This window comes from Barbus barbus (genome assembly GCF_936440315.1).
Source record: "Barbus barbus genome assembly, chromosome: 31".
Classification (NCBI taxonomy): domain Eukaryota; kingdom Metazoa; phylum Chordata; class Actinopteri; order Cypriniformes; family Cyprinidae; genus Barbus; species Barbus barbus.
Genome location: NC_136759.1, coordinates 28,202,211 through 28,226,960, shown reverse-complemented (window position 1 = coordinate 28,226,960; position 24,750 = coordinate 28,202,211). Strand labels below are relative to the sequence as shown.

At 40.3% G+C, this 24,750-nt stretch overlaps 1 protein-coding gene across 1 annotated transcript in view; it reads right to left on the bottom strand.

The window, feature by feature from the left end:
* LOC306850988 (schwannomin-interacting protein 1-like) overlaps positions 1 to 24,750 on the bottom strand; it is a 250,253-nt gene that overhangs the window by 223,128 nt on the left and 2,375 nt on the right. Inside the window, exons 2-4 of the mRNA XM_079386982.1 lie at positions 22,728 to 22,789; positions 22,369 to 22,513; positions 21,333 to 21,409 (exon numbers count right to left, since the gene is read on the bottom strand). Of these exons, the coding sequence (XP_079243108.1) occupies positions 21,333 to 21,362 (30 nt within the window). The 5' untranslated portion in view covers positions 21,363 to 21,409; positions 22,369 to 22,513; positions 22,728 to 22,789. The remainder of the gene's footprint in view (positions 1 to 21,332; positions 21,410 to 22,368; positions 22,514 to 22,727; positions 22,790 to 24,750) is intronic.

The window sequence follows — 24,750 nt, the reverse complement described above, 5'->3', positions numbered from 1 at the left end:
TGCTATACGTACACAAGTATGGACTTGCTATAGCCAGCAGAAACACAGCTGTGAGCATGTTGGGTATGTTAAACAGGTGGCGCTGGGGGAGGTGGAGGGTTTAATTAAAAAAATAATAATAATAAAAAATCTTGCATTGCAGGACCAGATTACACTGAAACAGACTATTCAAATGTTAAGCAAGCAAGCAGAATCAGCAGAGGCCAGTCAGTTTGTGCCATGTAGTAAATTATGTGATGGCTATCAGATTTATGTAAAGAACCTATCAGCTTGCACCATTACACTGTAAAGAAAATCTGCTGTTTTTATTAATTGCAAGTAGCCTCTAAATAGACCTAAATTGCTTGTGATGCTCCTTAAGTCTCAGCATGCAATGTACTGTACACATATAAACAACAGCCAGTGAAATTCAGTCATACATTTTGAGCCAAGAGTCTGATCCCGAAACAGAAGACAACAAACCTGCACCTTAAATGCCAAGGATACTACAGCCTGTGACGGCCTAATTAATCATCTTTATTTATATTTATTTGTGAGGTAGTTAGCCTATTACATTATATTAATGTTTAACTGAAGACGCTTCAGAAAGCTGTTTATGTCATTATGCTGTTAACATTTATGCATTTTACACATTTTATTTTTCATTGGTTGGGGCAAACAAAGTTTAGATACTTGGAGTTACTACAGTTATAGCTGACAAAGGATAAATTATGCTGTTTCACTGTAAGTATTCATGTATCCACATTCATTTTTTTGCATGTCTGTTTGATAGCCTACATCATAGTTGGACGCTGCTGTGATTTAGGATAAAAATGTATTAAAAAGTACATATCAAACTATCTCTAAGGAACACATGATAAACACGCTGTTCCTCACACATGTGCATTGTGACTGTCAGACTTTGTTTCCCTGTGTCTTGTGTTTCCGTGCCCATATTTGGTCTTCTTGTTCCTGTCCTCGTTTGTCATCATTAGTTTAGTATTCCCCAGCCGCATATTATTAATGATCTAGTTTACTCCTCTGTTCTTAAGCCCTGTGTTTTCCTGCCTCTGTGTCCGGTCTGATCGTCTTCATGTGGTTATCAGTGTCTCCTGCGATCCCTGAGTTTGATAAATAAAAATCTTTTGTTGTTTTAGAAGTTCCTCGCCTTCTCGATCGAGTGTGTTGTGACAGTGACATTACTGTCAGATCCAGCATAGTCGCACAGCACCGTCTTTTAGTTTCAATCTTTCTGAAAATCTTGCATCTAATTATATTTTGTTTAAAAACAAATCCACAGTAAAATGAAGCTAACAAATGACCAGGTTTTTACTGACGTGATTTGGAACTTTATTAAAAAATAATGTTCATTCACTTTTTCTTAATGTTAGGATCAGAAGGCATTGATCATCTTCTGCAGAGGCGGACTTTCGTTGCACTATGACGTCATAATGTGACAAATTCCAAAATGATTCATTTTATCAGCTTGGTAATGGCGAAGTAAAGTTTGAATAATTAGAACTATTAAATATTCTATGTATTCGACGTGCGTTATATGTATTATAGCCATATTTGGTTCAATTTGACATTGTTGAATAAAATCTCCCTCTCTCTCTCTTATTATTTCTCTAATTTCAACATTCAAATAGACCTGGACACGTTTGCCTTCCTAAAGGCTATAGTGTTAAAGAATGTGGAACATGGTACCGATTTTAACTCATCCTCCAGTAAATGAAACATTGATGGGGAATAACGCAAACGCAGAAGAGTAATAGTGTGAGACGAGCTCTAGCAGTGGATGCAGGAGTGTCAAGCTTGTGTTTAAATTGGACAGGGAACATTAGCTCCAGAGGAGAAAAATAAAGTATGTGAATTACAGCACTGCCTTCTTCCAGAACACAGTGTTCACCTGTAAATCTCATCACCAGCCTGCATGCCTGTGTGTGTGTGTTTACAATGTGTGTAATGCCTGAACCATGGGCTCAAAGCATACATAAAACAGTGCCTGATTTGCAGAGCTGGTTTAAAACACAGTGTTATCACATCTGGTGTTATCACAATACTGTGCAATCACAGAAACACATCAACTAGTACAGATTGTGCTGTACTGTTTATGATACATTGTATCTGTAGTTTGATTTTCAGATTCAACACCAAACTGGAAACTATAATCTATTGCATAGTCTTATATTTAACTATGCATTTTAATTACAACTAGATATGTACATTTTCTGAAGAAAATGTCAGTGATGATTGCCTTAGTAAAACACATCACTAAGTAGTTACTGGGTATTTTGTGTGAGATAAATCTCTCATGTCTGGTGCATGTTCTAGTGCTGAGATATGGCTTCACATTGCTATATGTTTGCTAGGGTGCTCTTAATGTCTGCTAGGGTGTGGCTACATAGATCATAGATTGATATTTAAAAACTATTTTCCAGTCTGACTCAAAGAGTCCAAGCCTGTGATTCTAATTTCTAGATATTCTGGTGCCATCATATGGCTGGCACATTTTGCTACAAGGTTACTAGGGTTCTCTAATTGTTTGCTAGGCTATGGTTAAACAGTTGCTGTGGTGATATTTGAAGATTGCTTGGCAGTCAGAGTCAAAAGAGTTCACCCCCTTGTCTCTACAATGTTCTGATCCAGAGATATCCCTCTTCTTCCAATAAAAATCTATAGAGTGGTTGCCAGGATGCTGTAACTGCTTGCTAAGGTGTGAATATGAAGTTTAACTGCTTGATAGCCTGAGTCAAAAGACCCCCACCTCGAAGTCTCTATGACTTTCTGATGCAGAGATATGATCTCACAAATTTTGTACCAACATTACTTTCATCTATAAAATTTTTCACCAGATTTTTCACCCACTGTACATTAGATGCTAAATCTGTACGTAATAAAAAAAAAGAACTGCACCCCCAGCTCCTTACAGGACCCTTATTCACTGCTCATATACACTCTCAATCCAATATGAATTATTAATGCAATAAATGAATGCAATAAAGATCTTTTCTATTTGCAGTGAAAGTCAGTGGTGATTTTAAACCTCAGTGCTTCAGTCCCTTGTTACTGTTGGCAGGATTGTTGACATTCTTATAAACGAGGTCAACAACCATTGACACGCTCCTGTTTAAAACATAAGAGGTTCCGAGATCTCTGCTTGGAATTAATATTAATATTAATTATTAATATTAATAATTAATGTTGATGCATTTTTTATTATTATTATTTTTATCAGCATTATTATGGCCATGTGGTGCAGTGTTTTGAGAAGGTAAACACTGACCTCAGCCATCCTGAATGATCACTCATTTTTCCTTTCATTTGCTGGAGCACTGCTTTAGTGTTGTGAGTAGTAGGGTACATCGAGGTAAAAGGCGCTTTGATATTATTTTCATCTAAACCACTAGATGGCAGAAAAACGTGGCGTAGCACTTTCCAAAACATCTTTTCAAGATGCAGGTGTATATTTATCTGATCTGCAGCAGCGTGCAGTTGATTCTGTGCTTACTTGATCTAATATTTGATGATTTTTTAAATGTTGTAGATTTAAGTAGCAAATGAGAATCACTAAAATGAATGCATATATTTTGAGACAAAGGCCTTCTTAATGATTTCCAGTTTTGTTTAAGATAATTAAAGCAACAGTTTTTAAGTAACAAAAGAATATGTAAAAGTATGGAATTTGGGGTAAAAAGTGCCCCTGCTGTTGGGGCTAAAGGCACACAGTAATTAACATGATAATTAACTTAGACATTATTAAACAAAACATTATTTCAGCTGAAGTACATATTTTTCTGAAATCATACACTTTGGACGCAAGTGTAAAACACATTTTTTCTTAGGGTGTGCCTTCAGCCCCGTTGTGCCCTGCTGTACTTATCATAAACTTACTGTTATTGAAGCTGCTGAATACACTTGCACACTTCAGAATAGGCTATATATTAAAAATGTCATTTTAAAGAACAGAGCCACACAAAAACTAATTTTAATAATAATGAACAGAAGGAATGGCAAGGTGATACGCTTTTAGTTTACACTTGTTTGTGAAAATAATCAGATGTAACACCCTTTGTAATCGTTAACATTTTCATAACTATAATTTAATTAGCCCACACATTTTTTTCTCAGTAACTGTAACAGATTACAGTTACATTAATTTTGTAATTAAATTAAATAATGTTGTTACATATAACTAGTTACTCCCCAACACTGAGTATTTGTGGAATTATGAAAATGTAAACCTGTTGTAGGTTCGTTTTTTCTTCTTCTGTGGAATACAAAATGAGTTTGACAAATATCTTAATGTTTTTAAATGGCAAAATATCTTTGTGTTTCAAAGAAGAAATAAATGCATCATCAGTGTAACAACTTTATTGTAACCTAGTCATTCTTGTATATGGGTAAATGTCACAACACAATGGGAATATACATAAAAATAACATAGATATCAAAAGCATGATGTTTTCATGAAAAAAAATCAACATATTGGCAACCAATGAAAATGTAATGCTTTCACTTCATTTTGATGGTCCCTTTAACACTTTTTATAATAAAGTTGCACCTACATATCTACTAACTCTCATTAGACTGGTAGACATGTAGGGTTAGGGTTAGAATAAGTTCAAAGTTTACTTTTAGTCAGTATAATGTCTGTCAGGAGACCATCACAATAAAGGGTAATTAGCAGATATAAATCACAGTCTATTATGAGAGTTTGGGGACATGTAGGCTAGGTGCAGTATTACTTAGTGTCAACAGAATGTTCAAAAGGTTTAAAGCACAAATAAAACAACAATTGACCACAGTCACTAATGAAAACATAAGTTTTGCAATAATATCATGTTAATACTTGGTATTAAGATGAACATAAACAGCAGTTCTGCAAGCAAATATTTAGAGGTGTGGTTTTGTGAGTGTGTGTGTGTGTGTGTCTGTGCGTGCGTGTGTGTGTGTGTTTGTGTGAGCATGTACACATCTGCTCCAGCCTGAAATGACCCTGTTAAATGACTGTGGCGGTTTGCTCTGCAGCTCCATCAGATTTATGAGCGAGTGTGTAATGGGGAACACAGAGTCCAGGTGCGACTGAAGCTTCAATCTCACAGGCTAACACCTAACAATAATAAAACTATCCAATCAAGTCAAGTCAAGTCTGCTTTATTACAATACACCCACACTCACACAGCCACATACATTCAAACTGAATACAGCATCCAGTGTTCTCCTACTGTACTCCAGCAGCGATATGAGGCTGTGATATGAGTGTCAATGCAGGATAAGATTCGCCCTCAACATACAACAATGATCGCTGGAAAACAAGCGTTAAAATTTCGGATCACCTGTTCAAACAATTTAAAGGACCAGTTCATTAAAAAATGAAACTTCTGTCACTGACTTACTTTCATGCCTGTTATGCAGTGTCTGTTCTTATGCCTTTGTTTTGTGTTTGGACTTTTATGTTCTTTAGTTTCTTGCTTGTTTTGTAGTGCTTTGTAGTGTGTTTGTTGCTATCCTCTTAGTCATTTACTCTTACATTTGAATATATACCCTAGTAAAAAATAATATATTTAAAATACATTTATTTCATACTAAGTATAGTTCAAATCTATTAATATATTTACTGAAAGATAACTCGAGACTTACCGATATAAAAATTATAATTAAACTACTTGCCATATTACTTGTGCACAATGCACTTTTCTTAATATTAAGTCAAAAATGTGTTTTAATGTCACTTTTGATTAGGATTGTATCTTTGAATAATATTGGTCTTTAAATGCTAAATATTTAAAGCGTACCTGAAGAATACTAGAAATAGTTCAAATAGTTCAACAGTTTATCTGCCTCTGGATCTTGAACGGACCAATATAGCGGGGAGTTGCAGGTCGCGGGTGGATAACACCCGGTGAATGTCCAGCGCTCTCTCCACCCTCAATACCATGACTGAGGTGCCCTTGAGCAAGGCACCAAACCCCCAGATGCTCCCCGGGCGCCGCAGCATAAAATGGCTGCCCACTGCTCCGGGTGTGTGTTCACTGCTGTGTGTGTGCACGTTGGATGGGTTAAATGCAGAGCACGAATTCCGAGTATGGGTCACCATACTTGGCAGTATGTCACTTCACTTCAGATGGAAGTTGGAGCGCATTGGGCATCTGCGAAGCTTTTATGTCTCTGCACTGCCCGCTGGAGGTTGATGTGTGTGTCCCACACTCTCTCGCTCGCCCGGAACCAGTAGTCAACAGCTGGAACTTCCGAGGACTCTCCCATCCACGGGAAGAGCGGGTATGCACGGGAAAGTTGCGAGGCCGGTGGTGTTCTGATTTTGTGCATACTCGGCCCACGGGAAGAAACGGCTCCAGCTGAATTGATCTTCTTGGCAGTAAGTCCGGAGGTACCGTCCGAGTTCTTGGATCTTTCGCTCAGCCTGGCCATTTGTCTGAGGATGATAACCGGAGGACAAGCACACCATGACTCCTATTAGGCGAAAGAAGGCCTTCCAAACGTGGGAGATGAACTGTGGACCGCGATCCGATACTATTTCCTCTGGCACTCCGAAGTTCCTGAATACCTGATGGAAGAGGTGTTCTGCAGTTTCCAAGGCCGTGGGCAATCCACGGAGAGGTATCAATTTGCAGGTCTACTGCTACTAGAATGCAGGTGTTACCTTCTGATTCAGGGAGATCAGTTACAAAATCTATTCCCAGGTGAGACCAGGGTCGGCGAGGAATAGGGAGGGGTACGAGCTTGCCCAGCAGATGGCAAGAAGTCGAGGACATGGCACAGACCGAGCAACTGTGGACGTACCTGATTACATCACGTGACATACTGGGCCACCAGTACCGAGCTTGGAGGAGCGAGAGGGTCCGTTGGCTGCGTGGATGTCCAGAGCCCGGTACATTGTGATCTGAGCCCAGAAGGGATTGTCTCTGGGAAGATGGAACGAAAGTCTTCCCTTCTGGGCCTCCCAGCGGAGCAGGTTTGGTGAGGGTGGCGATTCTGATGTCCTTGTCGATTTTCCAGATGATGGGGTTAACAATGAGGACTGGAGGGAGAATCAGTTCGGGGTCCGCAGAGGAATCAGGAGAATACAGACGTGATAAGGCGTCAGCTTTACAGTTGCGATTTCCAGGACAGTAGGTGATGGTGAACTCAAACCGGGTAAAGAACAGAGTCCAGCATGCCTGTCGAGGATTGAGCCTTTTGGCTTCACGGAGGTATTGGAGATTCTTGTGATCTGTGATGACTTTGAAAGGATAATTAGCTCTCTTCAGCCAATGCCGCCACTCCTCCAGGGCCAGTTTGATGGCCAACAGTTCCCTGTTTCCGATGTCATAATTTTGCTCCGCTGGGGTTAGTTTCCTTGAATAGTAAGCGTAAGGCTGGAGGCTAGGGGGCTCACTAAACTGCTGGGATAGCACGCCCCCAACTCCCGTGGTGGAGGCGTCCACTTCTACCACGAATGGCACATGAGGATTAGGATGGGGGCCATGCTGAACGTGGTTTTGAGTTTCTCAAATGCTTCGTGGGTGCTGAGATTCCAGGACAGGGACTTGGGCTTCCCGAGGTGTTGGGTGGTAAGCGGAGCTGAAATCTTTAATAAAACGGCGATAAAAGTTGGCGAATCCCAGGAATCTCTGAAGCTCCTTAACTGACTGGGGGGATGGCCAGTCCATGACTGCTGTCACCATCCCTTGGTCCATCTGGATACCTTCTTGACCGATGATGTAGCCGAGGAACTCGCATTTCTCTAGCTTCAGATACAGGTGGAACTGACGGAGTTTCTGGAGGACCTGCTTAACGTGGTGGCTATGGTCAGCCAGGTTCCGGGAGTAGACGAGGATGTCGTCGATATAGACTATCACAAAGCAGTGGAGGAACTCCTGGAACACCTTGTTCATGAATTCCTGGATTCGAACGAGGTTATACGCACTTCGCAGGTCCAGCTTAGAGAAGATGCGGGCCCCACGGAGTTCCTCTAGAGTGGCCGGGACCAAGGGAAGTGGATATGGGAGCTTGACAGTCTGGGAATTCAGCGCTCGATAATCAATACAGGGCCTCAAGCCCCCGTCCTTCTTACCCATGAAGAAGAAACTTGATGCCGCTGGTGAGCTGGATGGTCGGATGTAACCTTGACTAAGAGCCTCCTTGATGTACTCCTCCATAGCCTTGCACTCCAGGATGGACAGCGGATATACTCTACCCTTGGGGAGTTTGTATCCAGGCAGCAAATCGATTGCACAGTCCCATGGCCGATGAGGAGGTAACTGCCTGCTTGCCGAAGACATCCTGAAACGCCCTGTAATCAGATAGGATGGAGGGAGTCGCACCGGACACGGGACTCTCAACCCACGCGGAGGCGACCTGTTGCAGCGGGTGACTTGAGTGGGGGATGTGGAATTTCTTGGAGACAGTGTTGGTGACAAAATTCGCTCCAGCGAATTACCTCACTTGACTCTCATCTGATTTCTGGTGAATGGGCGCCCCAGGCGCCCCAGGATGAGATCTATGGTGGATTCCTCCAGTACCAGAAACTTGATCTCCTCCTCATGCAAGTTGCCGATCTGGAGCTTTATTGGAGGAGACTCAAACTTCACATACCCACGTCCAAGCGGCTTTGCATTGATTGTCTCGACTCGGAGCTCCCGGGCATTCCGTTGAAGGGGGAGGTGAAGACGACTTAAGAGGTCTTGGGAAATGAAGTTGCCTGAGTCGACCAGAGCAGAGGCTGTAAAGGAGTGGACTGGGGTGAGCAGTTGTACAGTCAGCACCGAAAGCGTGGAAATTCCAGGGTCAGTCAGGAGAGTACTCACCGCTGGACATGGGGGCCTAACGGGGCAGGACTTGATGAAGTGGTCAGGAGAAGCACAGTAGAGGCACAATCCAGCTGCCATTCGGCGGGCACGTTCACGGTTAGAAAGATGAGCTGTGTCAACTTCCAGCCGAATCACCCGCATAGGCAGCCGGTAAAGCCATGGGACTGGCCGAGGCAGATGGCAAAGGGGTAGGAGCTGGTAGAAACGAGGCACGAAGAGTGTTGATCAGCTCCTCCAGGATTTCTGTCGGGGATGAAGGCCGGGGATCCATAGAGGTATCGGTGTGGGTCCGGTCTTCTGTCACAAACAGAGGCGGATGAGACAGGATGATTTATTGAAAGGCAAAGCAGATCATGAGGAGAGTGATGAGCAGGTGAGTATCTTGATGCTTAGCCCAATTCCGAATGTCTTGGTGAGAACTGATATCTGTCTCGTTCACAGGGAAGTGGAGACCATGAGCTCAGGATAGCTAGATTCGACGCTGGAGAATCGCTGGAGAAACTGGGATCCTGGAATCTTCGCTGGAGAATCGCGGGGAAGTCTATAAGGTAAGTAAACACAGGTAAGTGCATACAAAGTCAGGTTACTGTTCGAGATGAACTGTAGACCAGACGATGAGTTTCAGTGAGAGAGTGTTGTTTATAGGAGTCCTAATGAGGGACTGCAGGTGCGGGTGATTAGAACTTAGGTGACTGTGATCTGGTGATTGCTGTTGATGGCGGTGACTGTGACTGTGACTCTCTGACAGATTAAGCATTTGACAGCACTAAAAAAATTTATTAATATTTGTAGTATACTTAGCATGAAAGAAATGTATTTCAAATACATTTAAGTATATTTATTTTTCACTTGGGTAGCCCTTGTGATACTTTTGTTCTTGGTCCAGTCTTATTTTGTTCATGCGTGTTACACCTTGGATGGACTGATTTGTGTTTATGTTCCGAGTGTTTTGGTTTTTGTTTGGCCTTGTTTCTTATTCTTAATAAACTGCTTGCACTTAGATCTTCACCTCCAATTGTCCATCGTTTCCTGCAAAGCATTACAATGCCTTTCCAAATCCATATGTCTTTTCTAGCCAATATGAAATACAAAGCAGATGTTTTGCAGAATGTCCAATGCAATGTCATTCATACAGCCTCCAAAAACTACAAACATTGGGTCTCATTCACTAATAATTGCATGGATTATTTCAAATACATACACACAGGAGAACTTCTCATGAAAACGTTACACATAATTAACAACACATACATAAGCAAATGCACATGAATTTATTTATGTGGTTTCAGGTGTTTTTCATAGATTTAGATAAAATTTTAGTATGAACGCTTATGTGAATCATGTTATTTTGTTTAGTGAATAAGAGACCCATTGATTTTATCTTCACTTCTGCTATAACTTTGAAATCTCCTTTGCGATACCAATGACGTCAAATCTGGTGCTTGCAAATCTCATAACTAGTTGTGACGTGACCCAGCAGGCCTATCTAAACCGATGGTGTGCTGCAAAATATCACACTGAAACACAAAGAAGCAACCTAAAACACTGATCAGAAAACATGCTCACTGTATGTGTGAGATGAGTATGTGAGCACATGTAATGATCTGCATCTATCAAAGTGAAGCAGAACCTCTGGCTCATTTATTACTCTAATACACTCAGAGTGATCGGGCTGCTCTCTTACGTCTCCACTCCTCTGACACACACTCGCTCTGTCTTCCCAATATCAGTCACTTTGGCAGCCTCAGACATCCGCCATAAATCTCTGCCATCAAAATCCTCAACCAAAAATCAATGGCTAATTCAGAAGCATCATTTGCAGGTCCAGTGCTAATGGCCTTCGGGATTCTACCAGAGGAAATGCATGAAGAAATACACCCATTTGCCACCATTAGGATACTAGTAAACGCTAAGCTAATAGCTTAATGCCAGCTGTGTTAAATGAGATGGTACCGATCAATGCAGGAGCCAGGACCGCGATTTACAGTCTGCTCCGAATGCTCCCTCACATGCTACCCATAAATCCTACCACCCGTTAGCGTCTAATTAGAGGCGAGCCAATGACAGATGGGGAAACAAGCGGTCAGGGCAGAGATGAAGCTGTCATGTTTTTGCAACACTCGAGTCTGTGTGAGAAATTATGAAACAATCGTGCGGAGTGCTTACGCTGCGATTCCACAGGTCACAATGACAAATGGGCCTTCATCCGCAAGCAGAGCGTGAGCGTGTCCTCCAGCAACTACATGAGCACACACACATCAGACAGAAAGATACAATGCCATGAAGATTTCTTATCACAAGTATAGTGACCAGAATGATCATGGATATCAGTTTTATCACGGCATTGTTAAAATGTGCTGGAAATGTTCAATGTTAATGTTAAATGACACATAAATAATTTAACCGAGTTTTCTATTTAAAATCAACAAGCAACAAATAAAATGACTTTTTGTTTACATAAACACTAAAATAATAACATTAACCAATGATGTCCGCATTTTAAATGACAACATGACTGACAACATTTTATCTAATAACATGTACAAAATGTTTGGTCCGACTTTATATTAGGTGGCCTTAACTACTATGTACATACAATTAAATTAATCATTTGATACAATGCACTTATTGTGTACACAAGTTTTTACATTGTACTTATATATTTTTTTAAATACCATTATGTAGTTAGTTACATTTGTAATTAATTTCTGTAATTACATTTATAATTAAACTGTTGACCCATCACTTACACCTTAACCCACCCTTAAACCTACCCATACCACCAAACCTGTCCTTAACCTTAACCATATCCCACCTCAATAGCAGCAAGTGTTTTGCAATACAATATTAACACAATAAGTACATAGTACTTATTTTCTAATGTAAGCACATAGTAGTTAAGGCTGGATAATATAAAGTGTGACCAAATGTTAAGCTTTGAAAAAGTTTCATAAAATGATAAACTTCTTCAGCCTTTAAATAAAGAAAAGAGTTAAGTCAAAATGATAATTGATTTATAAATGATTATACATATTTTATCTGCTCCATAAATAATTCTAGATAGCTTATCTGAATAGTTTAAATATGTAGAATCCACATAAGCTTGTTTTTCATCAACCGTTCATAAATTACAGCAGGGTATGTAAATCCGGTCTGTGTTTAGTCCAGACAGAAACTGCACACAGACTGAATGTGAACAGAGTCTATGTAAATCCAGTCTCTGACAGCAGGTGGCGCTGATGGAGCAGCAGAATTACAGATGTTTCTCGTAAAGAACACTACTTTATTAGGTATCACATGGAGCGAAGGTGAAAAACTATTTTCTAATCTTTTCTGAAGACAGTCAGAACTTTCAGAGGTGCATTAATATAATTAATTAATTAATTTATTCATTTGTATAATTCCCTTAGCACTCGTTTAAAACCTTGCAGGTTTCCGTCATGTTTTCACACAAAACGAAACTACTCTGCATACTGTGCTGTTACTAAAAACTCTGCTTTATGCTGGCTAGCATTTATTTATCCTGGGTTGTTCAAATCACGGTAATCAAATACGGATTTAATGATAATTAAAATATCAAATGGTAATACTAACCATGGGGAATTTTATCATGATTTATCGGCAAACCGGTAATCATTACATCCCTAATCAGACATCAGCTCACACTGGTTTGTCTTCATTTTTAAGGGTTTATATTTTGACATTCCTTTAAGTATAAAAGCGGTGAGAAAATCCCACAGATACACATTAGGGCTTTTCACACTTGAAATTGTTAACCCTGGGTCTTTGGAGAAGCGGTCAATGACTGTAAGTATGGTGTTATGACTTCTGTAACGAGGGAGGTCAGTAACAAAATCGATGGCGATATGGGACCAGGGGCATTGAGGTATGGGTAGAGGTTGAAGTAAACCAGCTGGGCATTGATGAGATGACTTGGTAATGTTGCAGGTAGCGCAGTGCTGGATGAACATAGCAACGTCCTTCTGTACCGATGGCCACCAGAAATGGTTGTTAATAAGGTGAACAGTAGCTGCGATGCCGGGATGACCGGAACTGGGAGATTCGTGAACCATCTGTAGGATGCGTTGTCGAAGATCTACAGGAACATAAGTTAAGTTAGGTGGGCATTCAGGTGGCGTGGGATCATCGGCTTGTGCCTCGGTTATCTCTGTCATGACGTCCCATTGTACGGGAGCGAGAATGAGGGATGTGGGGATGACCGGTTCATTGGTAGCATTTGATGATGTGGTGAATTCAAACTGCCTTGAGAGAGCATCAGCTATACCATTCTTTGAGCCAGGACGGTAAGTAACATGAAAGTCAAATCGGGAAAAGAACAGTGACTATCTTGCTTGACGGGAGTTAAGGCGTTTGGCTGACCTGATGTATTCCAGGTTTCTGTGATCCGTGAGTACAATGAAAGGTAGTTTGGCGCCCTCTAGCCAATGCCTCCACTCCTCGAAAGCCCCTTTCATGGCTAGTAGTTCTCGATCCCCAACATCATAGTTCCTCTCAGCAGCGATAAGTTTCCTGGAGAAATAAGCACATGGATAGAGTTTAGCTGAGTTACCTTGACGTTGAGACAAGATGGCTCCAATGCCTGTGTTAGAGGCATCCACCTCAAACGTGAATTCGAGTTCTGGATCAGGGTGATGAAGAATCGTTGCGGAGGTGAAACGTTCCTTGAGTTGCTGAAAAGCCTCTGATGCTGCTGTGGACCAGTCGAGATAGCGTTTGCCTCCCTTAAGCAAGACGTTAGCGGTGCGGCTATGGTGCTGAAGTTACGTATGAAAAGTCTGTAGAAGTTGGCAAACCCCAGGAAACGCTGCAGATTTTTAGTGGTCTTGGGCGTGGGCCAGTTTAACACTGAGCTGATCTTTTTCTCATCCATCGCCACCCCCGTCAGCACTGATAATGTATTCCAGGAAAGATGTCAAAGTCTGATGAAACTCGCATTTCTCCATCTTGGCATACAACTGATGATCGATGAGGCGTCTTAGAACTGCTCTTACATGTTGCACATGGGATTCAAATGTGTCAGAGTAAATTAATATGTCGTCAATATAAACAATCAACCACTGACCCAACATGTCCTGGAACACATCATTGATGAATGCCTGAAAGACTGACGGACTGTTGACAAGCCCGAACGGCATAAACCGATATTCTTAGTGCCCAGTGGTGGTGGAGAAGGCGGTTTTCCACTCATCCCCCTCTCTGATGCGGATAAGATTGTATGCATTGCGAAGGTCAAGCTTGGTAAAGTATTTCGCTGAACGGAGCATTTCTAAGGCAGCAGGAACCAGTGGCAGAGGGTAGCGGAACTTGACTGTGACTTCATTGAGGTGACGGTAGTCAATGCAGGGGCGTAATCCTCCATCCTTCTTCTTGACAAAGAAGAAGCCTGCTGATGCTGGTGATGTGGATGGTTTAATGAAACCCTTGGCTAGCTCCTCCTCAATGTAAGCATTCATGGCTTCAGACTCTTGTTGTGTTAGAGGGAAAATACGGCCCTTAGTGGGTACTGCCCCAGGGAGAAGGTCAATAGCGCAATCGCTGGGACGATGAGGTGGAAGTTGAGTGGCTTTAGATGGGCTGAAAGCTTCACACAAATCATGGTATTCGGCTGGTAACCCCTGAAGAGCTGGATCTTCCTTGGGAAGGGATTCAAAAGTAACAGGTGAGTGAAACTGAGGCATAAGGCAGTTCTTGTGACATGTATCTGACCACTGAACGATCTGACGTGTGGACCATGATATGCAGGGGTTGTGTTTCTCCAGCCAAGGCAAGCTGAGGATTAATGGTTTCTGGGGTGATTCTATGGCGAACAAGCTTTCCGTGTGAAGAGAGCCTGTCCTCAATGTGATGTCCTTGGTGATGAATTTAACGTGCCCCATGCCCAGGGGACAGCCGTCTAATGCTGCCACTGCCGCAGCGGATTCACATGGAATGAGAGGAAAAGAATGTGCCTTAGCAAAGTTAACATCAATGAAATTATTTGCTGCCCCAGAGTCGATCAAAGCCAAAGAATCTAATTGTGAGTTCTCAAACATGATAGTTACTGGAATTTCGAGTGTGGATAAATTAGACGGATTAGAACTCACCAAGGATGAACCCCGGAGGGCTGGTCTCGTGGGACAGGAGATTCTCATATGGCCTGACAGACCACAGTAGAGGCATTGGAGAAGAAAACCCTTCCACTTGTTGGGAGCGCCGTCGTATTTCTCAGGAAACGCCAGGCGTGGACTGGTCGCGGGCTGGCTGGGACTTTGAATGGCCGGTGGTGGTGTCGGTGTAGCTGACGGCGCAGTGCTGCACAAAGCCTGGAGTGTTTTGCTCAGCTGGTCCATGAGGGAAGTGAGATGCTGCAGTTGCTGATGATGAGCTGCTAGCATAGAGGCTTGAGAAGATACCTCGGTGGTGAGCTGAGAAACGACTGCTGGATCCTGAGGTGGCGAAGTCTTCTGTAATGATGGGTCTGAGGCACGGGGATCCATTTGCAGCTTTAATAATAAGACAGGGTCAAACAAGCAGGGATCATTCAACAGCGACAGGGGTGTGAGAGATAGATCAGAATCCATAAACGATAACCAGGCTTGAGTCGAGGCAGGCGGCAGACAAGGGAAGTAAACAAAAGTTCAGAGATCGGGTCACAAAGGCAGGTAGCAGAGAATCACAGAGTCGGGTAACAGTCCAAGGTCGAAAACGGGAGATCAATAAACACAGAATAAACTCTCAGAGGTGTAAACCAGGGCAATACAAGACTTCGCAAAGTGTGACTGGAGGTTTACCTTTCATGTATCTCAGGTACAGAGCATTGTGGGAAATGCAGTTCAGTTAATATTCCGGTGATGGTGCCCTCCGGTGGTGTTCAGGGAGGGCCACAGAGGCCGAGTTTGTGACACAGAGGTACAAAGACATATGACAAACTTTTTTTGCCTCAAAGTTTTTGTTACTGTTTTTATTCGCTGATTGATTCCTGCTTGCTATCTAGTTCTTGTGTTTAAATGGCTCTTCTGTTTTCATTGTCAAGTATTTGCCATTTAACACCACAACAAATCAACGGCTTTAGTTTTCCTTTAGTCTACATATATACTCAATTTCTTTGAACACAACAGACATTTGTAATTCTTCCAAGAATTCATCTTGAAACATAGTTTTTAAAAAAAAGCAGTTTTTTCTTGTAACAAGCTATTTGTCAGTACAGCTCTACATTTTCACAGCTCTTCTAATGAGAAGCACAATTGAATAAATCACAGTGTTTTGTGATTGAACTGCTACGTGACAATCACAGCGCAGAAATAAAGCTCTTCACAGAGACTGACACCATCTGCTCCACACACTTCAGTCTGCGCTGGACGAACTCAGTCTGGAGTCGGATGTAGGACAGACACAGCTTTTGCACCACATAAGAACCCAGAATTCATCATCGGCGGCGGAGGAGAAACCTTCAGATTGAGTGACATGAAGGTTGAGCCGTGACCTGTTTACTGTGGAGTGATGCAGTGCGCTAACCTTTCACACACATCTATTATTTACACACTCAGCCCTGAACACACACACACACACACACACTATAGCATGATGTCTGACACTGGACTACACTGAATATCTCCTTAAGAAATTATGGTTTTAACTGTTGGATACAAGACCTCTGAGATTGAACAGGCAAAAATCACAATTTTTCAGACATTGGATGCAATAAAAACAAAGTATTATTCATGCTATTGTCATTTCAGGTTTGCATCACTGTGAAAAGCTCCTTTATGTGATGTTAGAGTTGTGCGTTGTCAGTTGATTACTGTGCATTTGATATGTTTGTCCAGTTTGGCTTAGCAAACTTCACAGATTTGCTTCCCCTATAAATAATAATAGCAGACTCATGATATAAACTCCATTACGAACATCAGCAGAAGCATATCGGCTGTAAAAGACTGAAAGTATGACGTGTGCAGAGATATGAGCCATTATCATTACAGCTCTTCAATAGACTAATGGAGGGTGTGTTTGTTCAAGGCCTTCCAACACTTTCTTCCATTAGTGATCCTGTATTGAAAGCAAGAAAGGATTTTCTTTATTGCTTATCGAATTTTATATTACATCATACTGTGATTTATTTGTGTGTGCATGAGTAGGATTCACTAGTGTGATCTTATCACAATATTTGGTTTAGAATTTGATGCATGTTGCAATTTTTGTGTGTGTGTCTTACAATATAGCAAGTATTCCAATAACTCTGATTTAATCATCCCTTTTTTCTTTTCTTTACCTGAAATGTAAATCTTGTTTTACCTGAAATGTCCTCCATGTAAATAGTGATATATATAAAAAAAACTTTTATTTTGTAGTCAAAACCTAATTGATTGACTTTGTCATGGTTTAAAATACATAAAAGTTACATATAGGCCTAAATATTGTTTTTATGACTTTTTATGCCCATACATAAATGTAATATACAGGTGCTGGTCATAAAATTAGAATATCATGAAAAAGTTGATTTATTTCAGTAATACCATTCAAAAAGTTAAACTTGTATATTAGATTCATTCATTACACACAGACTGATATATTTCAAATGTTTATTTCCTTTCATTTTGACGATTATAACTGACAACTAATGAAAGTCCCTAATTCAGTATTCCAGAAAATTTGAATATTGTGAAAATGTTCAATATTGAAGACACCTGGTGCCACACTCTAATCAGCTAATTCACTCAAAACACCTGCAAAAGCCTTTAAATGGTCTCTCAGTCTAGTTCTGTAGGCTACACAATCATGGGGAAGACTGCTGACTTGACAGTTGTCCAAAAGACGACCATTGACACCTTGCACAAGGAGGGCAAGACACAAAGGTCATTGCTAAAGAGGCTGGTTGTTCACAGAGCTCTGTGTCCAAGCATATTAATAGAGAGGCGAAGGGAAGGACAAGATGTGGTAGAAAAAAGTGTACAAGCAATAGGGATAACCGCACCCTGGAGAGGATTGTGAAACAAAACCCATTCAAAAATGTGGGGGAGATTCACAAAGAGTGGACTGCAGCTGGAGTCAAGAACCACCACGCACAGACGTATGCAAGACATAGGTTTCAGCTGTCGCATTCCTTGTGTCAAGCCACTCTTGAACAAGAGAAAGCGTCAGAAGCGTCTTGACTGGACTGCTGCTGAGTGGTCCAAAGTTATGTTCTCTGATGAAAGTAAATTTTGCATTTCCTTTGGAAATCAAGGTCCCAGAGTCTGGAGGAAGAGAGGAGAGGAGAGGCACACAATCCACTCTTGCTTGAGGTCCAGTGTAAAGTTTCCACAGTCATTGATGGTTTGGGGTGCCATGTCATCTGCTGGTGTTGGTCCATTGTGTTTTCTGAGGTCCAAGGTCAACGCAGCCGTCTACCAGGAAGTTTTAGAGCACTTCTTGCTTCCTGCTGTTGACCAACTTTATGGAGATGCAGATTTCATTTTCCAACAGGACTTGGCACCCGCACACACTGCCAAAAGCTACCAGTTCCTGGTTTAAGGACCATCCCTGTTCTTGATTGGCCAGCAAACTCGCCTGACCTTAACCCCATAGAAAACCTATAGGGTATTGTGAAGAGGAAGATGCAATACGCCAGACCCAACAATTCAGAAGAGCTGAAGGCCACTATCAGAGCAACATGGGCTCTCATAACACCTGAGCAGTGCCACAGACTGATCGACTCCATGCCACGCCACATTGCTGCAGTAATCCAGGCCAAAGGAGCCCCAACTATATATTGAGTGCTGTACATGCTCATATTTTCATGTTCATACTTTTCAGTTGACCAACATTTCTAAAAAAAAATTTTTTGTATTGGTCCTAATTGATATTCTAATTTTCTGAGATACTGAATTTGGGACTTTCATTAGTTGTCAGTTATAATCATCAAAATTAAAGGAAATAAACATTTGAAATATGTCAGTCTGTGTGTAATGAATGAATCTAATATACAAGTTTCACTTTTTGAATGGTATTACTGAAATAAATCAACTTTTTCATTATATTCTAATTTTATGACCAGCACCTGTATGTACATGAATGAGATTTCCATGTATGAAATATGTCATATGAAGTAAAAACATATATGAAATCTATTAGAAACTGGAAAATGTCATACATTAACATATACAGTGGGGAAAATAATTATTTGATCCCCTGCTGAAGTTTGCCCACATCTTGTCCCTGATGTCCTTGGACAGCTCTTTGGTCTTGCCCATGGTAGTGGAGAGGTTGGATTGGAAGATACAGATTTTCACAACGAGCTGAAATTAGGTCTATCTTCTTAAAGTGACAGGACTAATCTGTGTTCCACATGTGCAGATAATGCTGCTTTTTTCTGGATTTTTTATTTTATTTTATTTTTTATATATTCTGTCTATATCAGTTAAAATAAACTTACCATAAAAAATGATAAACCCTTCTTTTTGTAAGTGGGCAAACTTGCAAAATCAGCAGGGGATCAAATAATTATTTTCCCCACTGTATATCTAGTGTCATGTATATATATATGTCATGTAGACGTATGTCCATCCTAAAACCTGTCACGTGTTGATATTATATATAATATAGTAATTATAAAAGATAGACATGTATTTAAATGTTTTTTTTACAAAAACATGACATATACATAAGTAAAATATATGTGAATATCACTCTTGATATAGGGCAATATAAGTCATATGTTACATTTCCATATGGGAGTTTATCTGCTTTTATGTTTTTATGAGTCTTTTCATTTGTCCACATTCATAGTTAGAGACCCCAAACCTGAAATGAGTGTCAGACCAAAGGCACATTCAGTATGTGCAGTATAACATACCTGCTGTTGTTAGTGTCACACCTCTGCTCTCAAACGTGAGTTATCTATATTTAAAAACACTGCACTGCAAAAGCATGCCAAGACTTTGGTAGGCATCATAAAAATAAAAAAAATCAATACATATCAGCTCTTTTTGCAGTAATATCCTGCATAATTCCCCTGAAATGAGTAAGGTGACTCAAGACAACCTGCTGAATTATTGAAAATTAAAGTGCGGCAGGGCAGAGGTGGTGATGTGGCCCGGCACCGAGCAGAATCATTTTCACTTCATTAATTCAGCTGTCCAGACACAATTATTCCACTCACACCATGCTTAACAAATATAAATGTGTTTATCTCAAGAAAAGTTTAAATTTTTCATCCTTATAAAGCTCTTGTGTGCAAAACCTTTTTCTTGCATCACCAATTGAGCATCTTAAATAGAAACAACCCAAGCCACTGTTACTAGTCTAAAACCAATGTGGAACTGAAAACACATGGAAATACTCCTTAGCTGTGCAGTTAGAGAATATTAATCTAACAACCTTTTGACATCAAGCAATCAGAATCAAGAATGTAAGAATGCAGTGATGTAATATAGCATGTAATTTGCATAACTGAGAATCACTGACCAGTTCTTCACAAATAAACCAGATGAACATGCTAATGCAAAATTTAAACTAGTAAGACTAGAGCACATAGAGAAGTGTAATAACAAAATCAACAAAAATATAACAGCTCAAACTATTCATTCATCATTTTGAAAATGGAAACTGAGGGAGCTAATCTGATATGGAGAGTTAGACTGTTCCAGAGTTTTAGACAGGAAGATAGATCTGAGTATCATCAGCGTATAAGTGAAAAGATATAGTTATTAAACATGGACACTAGCGGGAACACATACAGGGAAAACTACACCTGCCTCAGGATTGAGCCCTGTGGGACTCCACAGTTAATACTAGAGGATTGAAGACCAATATGAACACCGAATCGCCTGTTAGTCAAAAAATAAAAGAATCAAACTGTGCCACAAAGACCCACTGATACCTCCAAACGGATCAACGAGACCTCGTGGTTGAGCGAATCAAATGCAGCACTCAGATCTAATAAGACTAAAGCCATGGATTCCCAGAGTCGGTTCCAGTAAAGATCTCACTTGAGACTCTTAAAAGAGCAGATTCAGTACAGTAAAGCTTTACCAGACTGAAATATTTCATGAAGATAATTAACAGTCAAATACGATTTTAACTGAATTGGTGCAATAGGATTCTTTAAATAAAAGGAAGATTTGAAATAGGACAAAAATTAGAAAGAGGGAAAGAAGCAAGGTTTTGTTTTAAGATATGGTGTCACAGCATATTTCAGGCAGCTAGGGAAGGAGATAGTAGATAATAATATGTGCATGGCCAATAACAGACCAAAAATGACCGTTTCAATAATTTATTGTGCTAAAATAATGCAAGAATAACACTGAAAGAGCAGAACTCGGCTCTCAAGGGCTCGTGAGCCAATGAAATTCATCTTGTAAACCTTGAAAACCAGCATTTGCTCAGAGATTTGCGGTAGGCCGTTGTCGTCTGTGAACACTTCACTGCACTCTCAAGAGGCAAACACAACAAGACAATCACCTCTTCATTGATCAATCAGCAAACGTCACCTAATTAAGCAGTAATTACACAGCTGGGCATGAGACCAGCAGACGAGTGTTAGTGCAACAGAGACGCTCCTACCTCAGTGGCGTGGCGCTCGAGCGGATCCATCTCGTCCTGATGTGAGAAAGCAGAATCCAGGCCAGGCTCTGTGGATTCTGCAACATGAGGAACACAAGGCCATGTTTTTAAAGCTTCAATTCAAGTTTTCAATTCAAGTTAATTTGTATAGCGCTTTTTACGATGGTGCTAGATATGTTGATATAACATGTAAGGTACATATGAATGACATTTCAAACCGCTCACAAACCTAATTCAACGATTTTTCAGTTAGAGACTTTCATCAACCTGAAATTTTAACAAATGAAGCTTCTTCAAACTGTTTTATGTGTTAAAACATTTAGAAATAATGATAATTCAAGTAGATGTTTGGTATAGTGTGAAATGATAATGACATCTCACCTTTTGGTGAAAAAAAGTATTTGACTTACACTAATACAACAATTTAAGTAGCTGTCAACTTTGCATTTAGGAAACTAAAAAGAATAGTATTTATGAATCTAATCTATGTCATTATCAAATAGAAACATGTCTGGAAAACTCAGTTATAACCGCTATAGGCAGCACTAATGGTGACAACTATGTTATAAAAACTGTAAATTGTACACCTAAAAACAAGATTTAGTCATTTGTAAAAATTTCTAAACAGACTTTACCTAATTTAAAAATGTTTTGTACAGTTATTATAGAGGAGAAGTTAAAAGGTTTGGATGAATGACAACAAGCCACAAAACTGAGAAATAGTTGCATTTAAAATATAATAGCTGAAAAGTACATAAAGAAACAAATGTTTAAAGCTGCTATAATTTAGAATAATAGTTCAAAACTAAAATTTTAAAAAGCTTCACATTCACACTGGTCAGTAAACTCTTACTCACATTAATGGCACAGATGGTGCATTAACTCTAATATACTGTACATAGTAATAGTGACACTTGCCTTTGCAAACATCCCCCACTGACAACATGTAACACCTCACAATATTAATAAGACTGTGCATTTCTCATCATTAGTTGCATCATTACGACACAAGCATGTTTCAAGTTCTCTCACTCACAGTCTTGTTCTCCAGCAGCGGTTTTTGCTCTCGATGTCAAGGACAGCCTCCGTCTCTCTGCTGATGGCCGTTTCTATGACAACAGACGGCAGGAGACACCAGAACTGAACACGGTACGGCTGATCATTTAGGAAAAGTCTCAGATCTAGAGGGAAAACCAAAGAGTGCTGACTGCCAAATGAGTTCAGGAACACAATGTGAAATGACTTCAGTTCGATGAGATAATCTGCCATGTTTGCGAATGCAGGAACTAAAACATCTTCTTGGTTGATCTTTTCCTTTACATTTTGCAGTTACATGTTGGGATTTTGTAATATAAAATCATGTGTATGCAAGTATAAACATATGATTCTCTTCACCCTTCCAGCTTTGGTTTCTGGAGGCTCCTTGAAAACAGAGATGATGAGACACGTCCTTCTGCCTGAAAAACAAAAGCATTCAACAGACTTTAATTTAAGGTCCAATTCTTACTAATATCTTTGACTTTTGCCTCAATAAACTCCAAATTTGGGAGGAGCATCTCGATGCAGCCCACAAGATCCAGGGGGCTCTTCCCACCTTACACATACCTAAACCTACCAATCTCCACCCACTAGATGTGGATCCAACCACGCCCCCTGGATCTTGTGGGCTGCAGAGAGCCCTACTTGAAATTTGATGCTTATTAATAGTCAGTAAGGTAGTTGTTAAGTTTAGGTGTGGGGTGGATTAAGGGATCTAGAATATGCTCATGCAGAATAAGGCATTAATATGTGCTTCATAAGTACTAATAAAAGCCAATATGCTAGTAATATGCATGCTAATATGCAACTAGTTAACAGTGAGAATTAGTCCTGAAAATAAAGTGTTAAATTTCTTTTTATCCAATCATTTCATTCCTCCCATGAGCACTTCAGTATGTTCCAGTGCTCATGGACTAAATGAAAAGGCTGACGGTGTCAGACAGAGGTGAGGATATTACAGTATCTGACACAACAGCAATGAACACAACATCTCTGTGTCAGCATCAGATGAAAAACACACCTCATGGATTGAGCTCATATAGTTTCATAGGGTTTGTGGTGTAATGCAGTGCTGAACTAGTGGTCAGGTAATAACCTGGAGCACAATGAGGTGATATTTTCAACTGTCTGTCTCGGAGGAGCTTTCAGACGGAACATCAACCTCAAGATATCGATTGAACAATAAACACTACTTTAGAAGACGATAACACAAACCTGCACTGCGAGAAGATCCCTGCACAACACCCACAGAAACCAACTATTAAAGGAACAGTTCACCCAAAAATTTACATTTGAGTTTGTTTCTTCATCAGATCTGGAGAAATGTGTCATTGAATCACTGTCTCAGCAATAGATCCTTTGCAGTGAATGGGTGCCGTCAGAATGAGAGTCCAAACAGCCAGAAGCTGAAATAAATCCATCATTAAGAAGGATTTTTATTTTTTATTTTTTTTATTGGCTCTACACAGCCTTATCAGAGAACAGCTGCTTTTATTTGTGAAAGCATGTTATTATCAGTGACCCGATACAGGAGAAACAGTGAATGAGGCAAAAGAGCTTTATCTGCAGGCACCTTCATTAATTGGAAAATTGGAAATCAATTTACTCCAACAACACTTGCAGGAGAAATTCTTCAAGTCTACATTCACAAACATCTACAGCAGAGAGAAAAACTGATACAGCTCGATCTGAAGAAAACCTGAGAACTGCTGGCTCTGAAAAACTCAACAAGTAAAGCTGAATTTTTAAAGTTAAAATAATTTTTCCTGTGCTATTGTAATATGCAATTTAAAATATACTGTACATACTAGACATAAACTATCTATAACTAACATGCATACTCTGCTCATCTACACGTGATCTGGGGAATCATTCATGTCTGCAGTACAACATGCACTGAAGTAAAAGTGATTCTTGACTTAGTAAACTCCACTGTCATGCACACAGAATGGCAAATGCATTGACTGCTATTCAGAACATGCACACAACATTTCTGTGATGCAGACAGAAAAGCATCTGTCTGATGTGTGACTGTAAACATCTCTGAGACGAAAGCTAAACAACCCCTAAACATCTACAGATAGACCAGACAGCGATGAAGGGCAGAAATGGCTTTGTTAACCTTAGAGATGCACATTATGCAGGCAGATAGCAAGTTCATTCAATATCTATGATTAAGCAGCTCATGAAGGGCAGAGGCTCTTCTGGGGCTCGAGAGAGAAACTCTCTGATACCGTCAGTTCTGATGCTTTGGAGGGATAGTTTACTGTTAGATCAGATATAAGATGTAAGGTACATAATCATTCACTCTGAGCAATTTAGAAAAACAAAGATGATAGTCGGCTTGATTCAGTCATATTAAATCATGCATTTGACTTGA